Source organism: Oncorhynchus nerka, linkage group LG9a (genome assembly GCF_034236695.1).
Source record: "Oncorhynchus nerka isolate Pitt River linkage group LG9a, Oner_Uvic_2.0, whole genome shotgun sequence".
NCBI lineage: Eukaryota > Metazoa > Chordata > Actinopteri > Salmoniformes > Salmonidae > Oncorhynchus > Oncorhynchus nerka.
Window position 1 is genome coordinate 39,640,957 of NC_088404.1, and position 10,506 is coordinate 39,651,462.

A 10,506-nucleotide genomic window follows, 5' to 3' on the forward strand; every position below is an offset into this window, starting at 1 on the left:
AAATCTGGTTGTTTGCTTTCCAACAGACTCTGGGAGACATGACAATAATTGAATGGCCTAGTTACAGTTTGGACTTAAATCGTCTTGAAAATCTCTACGGCAAGACTTGAAAATGGCTGTCTAGCAATAATCAACAACCAACTTGACAGAGCTAGAAGGATTTTGAAAAGAATAATGTGCACATATTGTGCAAGCCAGGTGTGCAAATCTCAGAAGGACTCACAGCTGTGATCGCTGCCAAAGATGATTCCAACATGTATGATTTTGCAAACATTTCTAAAAACATGTTTTCACTTGGTCATTATAGGGTATTGTGTGTAGATGGGTGAGGAAAAAAACATATATTTAATCGATTTTGCATTCGGGCTGTAACACAGCACAATTACATAAGAAGAAATGTATAGTTACAGTAACCTCAATGTGGCCATGGATGTTATTCATACAAGCATTTGGCTTCACCCGCAATGACATGTATGTGGCCAATAAGATTTGATTTGATTTTAAGGCTGAAAGTTATATTAGTTTGTAAGATGGCCTTAACTTTAGGCTATTTATTGTATTATATTATATTATAAGTTATATTGAAATAAATGTAAATGTAAATGTAAATGTGACAACACAACCACATCAACATTTAAAGGAGATGAACGTAGCTGCTGCTTGGATAGTTCCATCTGAGCCACTTGCTTAATCCCATTCTTACATTTTTATTTTTGGTTGAGTTGGAGACATGAATCCAACATATAATTTGTTAACTTGTCAAAATTAATAGTTATTGTAAAGTTAATATATAGTTATTGTATTTCAAAAGTGATATTTAATTGTGGTTGGTTGTCAATGCAACCAAATATCAACATTTGAAGGAGATGGAACTATCCAAGCAGAAGATGGTGCATTCAAAATTCTAAAATTATTCAGACCTCTACCCTTATTCCACATTTTGTTACGTTACAGCCTTATTCTAAAATTGTTGAAATATATTAATATTTTACTCCTCAATCTACACACAATACCCCATAATGACAAAGCGAAAAACTGTTTTGTAGAAATTTTGCAAATGTATTACAAATAAAAAATATATATATCTCATTCAGACCCTTTGCTATGAGACTCGAAATTGAGCTCAAGTGCGTACTGTTTCCATTGATCATCCTTGATCTTTCTACAACTTGATTGGAGTCCACCTGTGGTAAATTCAACTGATTGGACATGTTTTGGAAAGGCACACACACCTGTCTACATAAGGTTCCACCATTGACAGTGCATGTCAGAGCAAAATCCAAGCCATGCGGTCGAAGGAATTTTCCGTAGAGCTCCGAGACGACAGGATTGTGTCAAGCATTGTAGGTCCCCAAAAACACAGTGGCCAGGCAGAGACAGCAAGGGCGGTTCGTTGCTCCAGAGCCTTTCCGTTCACCTTCACACTCCTGGGCCAGACTACACTCAATCATATGACTCACTGAAGAGATGAGTCTTCAGTAAAGACTTAAAGGTTGAGACCGAGTCTGCGTCTCTCACATGGGTAGGCAAAACCATTCCATAAAAATAGAGCTCTATAGGAGAAAGCCCTGCCTCCAGCTGTTTGCTTAGAAATTCTAGGGACAATTAGGAGGCCTGCGTCTTGTGACTGTAGCGTACGTGTAGGTATGTACGGCAGGACCAAATCAGAAAGATGGGTAGGAGCAAGCCCATGTAATGCTTTGTAGGTTAGCAGTAAAACCTTGAAATCAGCCCTTGCCTTAACAGGAAGCCCGTGTAGGGAGGCTAGTACTGGAGTAATATGATCACATTTTTTGGTTCTAGTCAGGATTCTAGCAGCCGTATTTAACCCCAACTGAAGTTTATTTAGCGCTTTATCCGGGTAGCCGGAAAGTAGAGCATTGCAGTAGTCTAACCTAGAAGTAACAAAAACATGGATTAATTTTTCTGCATCCTTTTTGGACAGAAAGTTTCTGATTTTTGCAATGATAAGTAGATGGAAAAAAGCTGTCCTTGAAACAGTCTTGATATGTTAGTCAAAAGAGAGATCAGAGTCCAGATTGATAAGCAGAGGAACAGCTTCCAGTTCTAATGTAATAATGATATATATTTTTTTTAAAGTGTCATCTGTGGTCTTACCAAATGTTCTGATTTGTTGTATCAATTTTGGCTATGTGACGCCCAATGGTTTGTGCTGTGCAGAGGCTGGGGACCTTTGGGCCTCTGCGCTGTGGGGAGATGTATGCTCTGGACCGCCTACTCAGGGAAGCCCGCGTCCTCGAGCTTATCAGACATGTTGCCAAGGAGACCCCTGGAGGAGCCACTCAGGCAGATGAGGGTGAGTTCATTACTACTGAGAGGACAATAAAACAGCATACTAGTTTACTCACTGACACAGCTAAGGATATAATGAATAAGGTTAACAACTCTAATTGTTGATTCAATTACTATCATCTCTAACTTGTTTTCTTTTCCTTCTGCCTCTCTCTTGGAGTAGTTGTTCCCCAGTTAGAACAGTGCCAAGGGGCAACATTGCTATGGCAACAGTGTACAGACAATGGCAGTGTGTACAGCACCTCCACAGACGCTTTCCTCACAACACTGGCTGCTGCTTACACCAACAGACTGCCCGAGAGAGGAGCCAGCCTGGCAGACACAGGTGTGATACTGTTGTCTCGATCATGGATAATATCGCGTATAATAACACATTTCTCTGCACCTGTCTGGTGTATATGACAATAAAACATATTTAAAAAATATACAGTTGAAGTGGGAAGTGTACATACACCTTAGCCAAGTACATTTAAACTCTGTTTTTCACAATTCCTGACATTTAATCCAAGTAAAATTCACTGTCTTAGGTCAGTTAGGATCACCACTTTATTTTAAGAATGTGAAATGTCAAAATAATAGTAGAGTGATTTATTTGAGCTTTTATTTCTTTCTTCACATTCCCAGTGGGTCAGAAGTTTACATACACTCAATTAGTATTTGGTAGCATTGCCTTTAGATTGTTTAACTTGGATCAAATGTTTTGGGTAGCCTTCCACAAGCTTCCCTCAATAAGTTGGGTGAATTTTGGCCCATTCCTCCTGACAGAGCTGGTGTAACTGGGTCAGGTTTGTAGGCCTCCTTGCTCTCACACACTTTTTAAGTTCTGCCAACAAGTTTTCTATGGGATTGAGGTCAGGGCTTTGTGATGGCCACTCCAATACCTTGACTTTGTTGTCCTTAAGCCATTTTGCCACAACTTTGGAAGTATGCTTGGGGTCATTGTCCATTTGGAAGACCCATTTGCGACCAAGCTTTAACTTCCTGACTGATGTCTTGAGATGTTGCTTCAATATATCCACATAATTTTCTTTCCTCATGATTCCATCTATTTTGTGAAGTGCACCAGGCACTCCTGCAGCAAAGCACCCCACAACATGATGCTGCCACCCCCGTACTTCACGGTACGGAGGGTGTTCTACGGCTTGCAAGCCTCCCTCTTTTTCCTCCAAACATAATGATGGTCATTATGGCCAAATAGTTATATTTTTGTTTCAACAGACCAGAAGACATTTCTCCAAAGTTTGTCCCCATGTGCAGTTGCAAACCGTAGTCTGGCTTTTTTTATGGCGGTTTTGGAGCGGTCTTTCAGGTTATGTCGATATAGGACTTGTTTTTACTGTGGATATAGATACTTTTGTACCTGTTTCCTCCAGCATCTTCACAAGGTCCTTTGCTGTTCTGGGATTGATTTGCACTTTTCGCACCAAAGTACGTTCATCTCTAGGAGACAGAACGCATCTCCTTCCTGAGCGGTATGATGGCTGCATGGTCCCATGGTTCCCTGATTTCTTTTTATTTTCCCATGATGTCAAGCAAAGAGGCACTGAGTTTGAAGGTAGGCCTTGAAATACATCCCCAGGTACACCTCCGATTGACTCAAATGATGTCAATTAGCCTATCAGAAGCTTCTAAAGCCATGACATCATTTTCTGGAATTTTCCAAGCTGTTTAAAGGCACAGTCAACTTAGTGTATGTAAACTTATGACCCACTGGAATTGAGATACAGTGTAATAATCTGTCTGTAAACAATTGTTGGAAAAATGACTTGTGTCATGCACAAAGTATATATGTCTTAACTGACTTGCCAAAACTATAGTTCGTTAACAAGACTTTTGTGGAGTGGTTAAAAAGTTTTAATGACTCCAACCTAAGTGTATGTAAACTTCTGTCTTCAACTGTGTGTGTATATTTATTCTTTCATTCATTAATTCATTTATTTATTTACTTAGTGGCCTGTTCATTAGGTACACCACCCCGTTCACTACAGGTAGTGAGTCACATGGCTGTAACTTGCTATATAAAGCAGCAGACAGGCATTGAACATTATGATCGGTGAAACGAGTGGCTAAGCGACTTTGAGCGTGGTATGGTCATCATTGCATAGTCAGGATTTTGGCGTAAGCAACATCAGTTCATGGTCCCATCCTGCCTGGTATCAACGGTACAGGCTGGTGGTGTAATGGTGTGGGGAATGTTTTTCTGGCACATGTTAGGTCCCTTGATACCAATTGGGCAATGTTTCCATGCCCTGAAGAATTCAGGCTGTTCTAGAGGCAAAGCTGGGTCCAATTCAGTAGGAGATTGGTGTACCTAATAAACTGTATTTTAACATAGTGATACATAGTTTAAAACACTCTCCCTCAGGAGGAGTTTGTGATCTGCAATGCAATGCTCTTGGCTTTGATTCCAGTGGCGTATATGCTATCACAGACCCACACATTAGAGAAGAGCTGTTAAAGTGATATCCTGTCATGTCGGACCCATGTCTCTCTGTGCTGTGTCTAGTGTTCTTGCGTCTGGTGGAGAGGATTCTGGATAGGAGGTTGCCCAAGCGTGGGGGCCAGGCAGCCAGAGAGATGCTGACTCTCTTCCAGTTCTGGAGCTACCTGGAGGCAGAGGGAGTGAGCGAGCTGGACACACACATCACTGAACTGGCAGAGGAGGGTGAGTGTCTGGGAGACTGACTATGGTAGTGAATGGACCTCTGTAATTGCTTGGAGTTGGTGTTCATGAATTTGTTAATGTGTCTTACCAGGTTACATACAGCCACTTGGCTTTATGGTCAGTCATGATGAATGTACAGCATTTAAATGGATGATTCCTCTCATTGTTGTTCTTTCACCACACCCACTATAACATAATCTCATCCTATTGTCTTTTCCTATTTTCTTTTCCAAACCCCATCCTTATTCTCTCTCTCGGTTTCCTTTTCCTCCCCCAACACACACCCTGTCCTGTCTCTTTCTCTGCTTCTCTGTATACCCCTTCTCAGTCTGGCTGGTTCAGAGCCTGCAGTCAGGAGACCAGGAGGTGCTGGTGAAGGCCCTGAAGAGGCCTCCAGAGAGCAGCCTGAAGAGGGAGGGGATGCATGCTGTCAGCCTGCTGCTCAGGGACCCCCGGGGGAAGGTGTCTGCCTCTGCCAGCTCCCTGCTCCGGAGCCTAGCCAACCAACCACGCCATCGAGAGAGGGTGAGACCAAGGGACACATTCATTTAAGGCAGGGGTATTCAACCGGGGGTACTGCAGGGGGTCCGCAGAAAATGTTTTTTTTTTTAAACGAATGGAAATTGTTTTTATGAATATCGCTAGCACTAACAGACTTCACACATGACATACCTAAAATAGAGAAGAGTATATCTGCTATATATTCTATATATATTTATATTCTAATGATGTCAACTTTATTTCTCATCTCCTAATATTGTGTTGTCAATAATTAAGCAAATTACACTCACTGGAGTATCTGACATGGGCTTTGAAAAAGCGCCCGCGAATAGGCTACCAAGAGCCGCTGGCTGCTGTTAAGCTTTCTTGACTTGGACTTTAAGTTTTGCCAATACTTGGCTAACCTTTTTGTTTAATCAGCTGCTCTTAGTGAAAATGTGTTTGGAGTTACATTTCTAGCTATGTTAGAGTGAACACTTCCTCTTCCAATTGTTATGTAGGGAGGTCAAAATAATGAAAAACAATCTATTAATTTTAAAATGTTGATTACTTCTCCTTGCCATTATCATTCAGCTAATAAGACAAGAATTGCTAACGTATGATTGGGGTCCCTGAATCGACAGTCTGCCTGGGAGGGGATCCCTGGGCAAGAATATTTTTAAAACCCTGATTTAAGGCCATACTCACTGTAGAACTTTTGAAATACACCTCTTAAGTGTACTCTATGAAGATAACAGGATCACCCATGTGGATTCACACTACATGATCAAATGTATGTGTACACTTACTTGTCGAACATCTCATTCCACAATCATAGGCATTAATATGGAGTTCGTCCCCCCCCTGTGCTGCTATAACAGCGTCCACTCTTCTGAAATGACTTTCCACTAGATGTTGGAACATTTCTGCGGGGACTTGCTTCCATTCAGCCACGACCATTAGTGAGGTTGGGCGCTGATGTTGGGCGATTAGGCCTGGCTCGCAGTCGGAGTTCCAATTCATCCCAATGGTGTTCGAATGGGTTGCGGTCAGGGCTCTGTGCAAGCCAGAAAAGCTATTCCACACCAATCCCAACAAACCATTTCTGTATGGACCTCACTTTGTGCAAGGGGGCATTGTCATGCTGAAACAGGAAAAGGCCTTCCCCAAACTGTTGCCCCAAAGTTGGAAACAAAGAATCGTCTAGAATGTTATTTGTATGCTGTAGCGTTAAGATTTCCCTTCACTGGAACTAAGGGGCCTGAACCATGAAAAACATCCCAGACCATTATTCCTCCACCAAACTTTACAGTTGGCACTATGCATTGGGGCAGGCGGTGTTCTCCTGACATCCGCCAAACCCAGATTTGTCTGTCGGACTGCTAGATGGTGAAGCGTGATTCATCACTCCAGAGAATGTATTTCCACTGCTCCAGTCCAATTGTTGTGAGCTTTACACCACTCCAGCCAATGCTTGGCATTGCGCATGGTGATATTAGGCTTGTGTGCGGCTGCTCGGCCATGGGAGCCCATTTCATGAAGCTCCTGAATAACCGTTCTTGTGCTGACGTTGCTTCCAGAGGCAGTTTGGAACTCTGTAGTGCGGTGTTGCAACCGAGGACAGATTATTTTTACACTCTACGCACTTCAGCACTCGGCAGTCTCGTTCTGTGAACTTGTGTGGCCTCCCACTTTGTGGGTGAGCCGTTGTTGATCCTAGATGTTTCCACTTCACGATAACAGCACTTGCAGTTGACCGGGGCAGGTCTAGCTTGTTGGACAGATGGAGTCCTATGACGGTGCCACGTTGAAAGACATTGAGCTTTTCAGTAAGGCCATTCTACTGCCAATGTTTGTCTATGGAGATTGCATGGCTGTGTGCTTGATTTTATAAACCTGCCAGCAACGGGTGTGGCTGAAATCGTAGAATCTACTAATTTGAAGGGTTCTCCACATACTTTTGTGTATATATAGTGTGTGTGTTTGTGAAAATTATAGTGTATTTTACCCCAGGCCCTGGTAAGCTGTCTGGAGCTTCTGGAGAATGAAAGCATGGAGACGAGAGTGTGTGGCTGTAAAGCACTTGCATGTCTGAAGGTCAGTCTTACCACTTAGTCACACCTCTTCAACAATCTGTTTTTCTTTTTACTGTGCGTACCCTAGTGTCTGGAGTCAGTCTGTTTTTTTAATGTTCTGCAGGCCAAAGAGAGCATCGACCAGCTGGTCTATCTCTGTCGATCGGACAAGGAGGACGTGAGGGATGCTGCCAAACAAGCTTTGTTGGTGCTTGGTTAGTAGAAGGATAAGAAGTATACGTTTGATAGGGGACTGAGTGAGATCAAGGGATAGAGGGGCACAGAGAGTGGGGTTTCTGTGGGTGGGAAAGAGTGTATGAGGGAATAATGTGTGTGTGTGTTCCATCCAGGTGAGGACGGGAAGTTGGCCCACAGACACGTTGAGACATCTCTGCAGGAAGGAGTGCCACGTCTCTTCTCCCCTGGCAGCATGACCAGCACCTCCTTCTAACGCCACCACAACGGAGTACTGATACCTTCATGCTAATGTCAACACACTATTACAGAGCCGTTATCATGCCACACACACACACATCAAAATATACACTGTAAAAGAGGGTGCAATACACCGATGCAAAAAGGTTGTGGACTGTCACATGCGCTCACTAACAATGGGATGACATCTACAGCTTGACATAAAGTCTGTGAACTAAACTCAAATATTCCCAACCTGTGTGTAAATAAGTGACAACTACTCATGAACTGTGGATTTGTAGACGTGATGAAGAGGGGTGGAAAGTATTTTACTGCCTTACAGTACATTTTGGCCTGGTGGCGTTGCCTTCTGAATCATGTAAGCACAGCTAGGATGATGAATGGATAGGACACAACAGTCATTGTGTCAGATCATTGCATGGATAGGACAAAGTGGGAAAGTAACATGTTGACTTTTCAGGGGAAATCCACTTTTGATCTTCTATATTTTTAAAGAAGCTTGTTGTTGATGGTCTGTGTGGAGAATGTCACCGTGTGGAAGGAGTAATGAAGTAAATCATGGGGGTGGAAGGGATTTGGTTGTTCCTCAGGAGATGATGGTGGTGCAGTTCCACACTCTAGGACCACAGTCTGATGAGGAGCTTGTTGCCATGCCGGCCAGGAAGAAGTCGTCTGGAAAAACATTTATTACAGTGCCATCATTCCATACTATCATTCTATGCTTTATGTAAATATATTCCACTGGAAGTGTACATGTTATATAATTGTGTTGTAATTCACTTGCTATTGTTGAAACAATCTACTGTAGGCAAATTCATTGTGCACTTCCTGAGACTTGTGCCACTGGTGATATAACTGAAGATAATTTCAGCTGTATGGGTGGTTAAGTACTTTTATTATCATTATTATTGAAAACTTAACTGTGGTGGACTTTGCCTTTTTGGAGCAGAAAACTTCTCACTGAAACAGACAACCAAACTGCTTGTACTGTGTGGAATGTATAGGGTGGAATCAGGGTAGGATGAGAACCTGCATTCATCCTATATTATTGACTTTGTAGAGTCATCAGTTATTCAGAGGAGGCTGGTGTAAGGAGTTGTCGGAGGACAGGCTCATTGGAATGGCATAAATGGAACCGAGTCAAACGTGGTTTCCATATGTGTGATACCGTTCCCATTATTACAGCCATCACAATGAACCCGTCCCCCTATAGCTCCTCCCACCAGCCTCCTCTGGTTATATTGTATTGGAGTTATTAACAATGGACAACTTAAAAAGCTTCTTCAGTGTATAAGTGCCTCAAGTAATGAGACATGAGATGAAATACTTTAAAGAGATGCAGTGCTAATACAAACAATGCAGCAAAGTATATTTTCCTTATGACTCAAATTGTGCAGCAAAATAAGTGATTCTTTAGATTTTTTCTATAAAAGTATATTGACTGGCATCAAATGTAAACAAGTTAATAAAATTGTGTTCAAAAAATGTTTCCTCTCGTGAGAGGATGTGATAATGTATAATTTCCCTATGTTTATTATTATAGGTCTGTTGAATAAATATATAATACAGCATGTGCCTAGGGCTGATACGTGACCATATTACTGCCACACTGGTGGTGACTGACCATATTACTGCCACACTGGTGGTGACTGACCGTATTACTGCCACACTGGTGGTGACTGACCATATTACTGCCACACTGGTGGTGACTGACCATATTACTGCCACACTGGTGGTGACTGACCGTATTACTGCCACACTGGTGGTGACTGACCGTATTACTGCCACACTGGTGGTGACTGACCGTATTACTGCCACACTGGTGGTGACTGACCATATTACTGCCACACTGGTGGTGACTGACCATATTACTGCCACACTGGTGGTGACTGACCGTATTACTGCCACACTGGTGGTGACTGACCGTATTACTGCCACACTGGTGGTGACTGACCATATTACTGCCACACTGGTGGTGACTGACCATATTACTGCCACACTGGTGGTGACTGACCGTATTACCACCACACTGGTGGTGACTGACCGTATTACCGCCACACTGGTGGTGACTGACCGTATTACCGCCACACTGGTGGTGACTGACCGTATTACCGCCACACTGGTGGTGACTGACCGTATTACCAATACACTGGTGGTGACTGACCGTATTACTGCCACACTGGTGGTGACTGACCATATTACTGCCACACTGGTGGTGACTGACCATATTACTGCCACACTGGTGGTGACTGACCATATTACTGCCACACTTGCGGTCACTAGGCAAGTCAGTTAAGAACAAATTCTTATTTACAATGACAGCCTACACCGGCCAACCCCAGACGATGCTGGGCCAATTGCGCACCACCCTATGGGACTCCCAATCACAGCCGGTTGTGATACAGCCTGGAATCAAACCAGGATGTCTGTAGGGATGCCTCAAGCACTGAGATGCAGTGCCTTAGACCACTGCGTCACTCAGGATCCTACAATAATTATTTCTCAACTCTCCTAATTTTAAGCACATTGCTTCGCTGT

At 42.9% G+C, this 10,506-nt stretch overlaps 1 protein-coding gene across 6 annotated transcripts in view; it reads left to right on the forward strand.

Annotated features, from left to right (window-relative positions):
- The window catches only part of LOC115134285 (rho family-interacting cell polarization regulator 1-like), a 91,688-nt gene extending 82,151 nt beyond the window's left edge, over positions 1–9,537 (forward strand). For all 6 annotated transcript variants that reach the window (XM_065022588.1, XM_065022587.1, XM_029668099.2 and 3 more), the window contains 7 exons: positions 2,182–2,317; positions 2,477–2,638; positions 4,820–4,978; positions 5,307–5,503; positions 7,472–7,555; positions 7,658–7,748; positions 7,884–9,537. In XM_065022588.1, the coding sequence (XP_064878660.1) occupies positions 2,182–2,317; positions 2,477–2,638; positions 4,820–4,978; positions 5,307–5,503; positions 7,472–7,555; positions 7,658–7,748; positions 7,884–7,984 (930 nt within the window). In that variant the 3' untranslated portion in view covers positions 7,985–9,537. The remainder of the gene's footprint in view (positions 1–2,181; positions 2,318–2,476; positions 2,639–4,819; positions 4,979–5,306; positions 5,504–7,471; positions 7,556–7,657; positions 7,749–7,883) is intronic.
- The last annotated feature ends 969 nt before the right edge of the window (positions 9,538–10,506 follow it).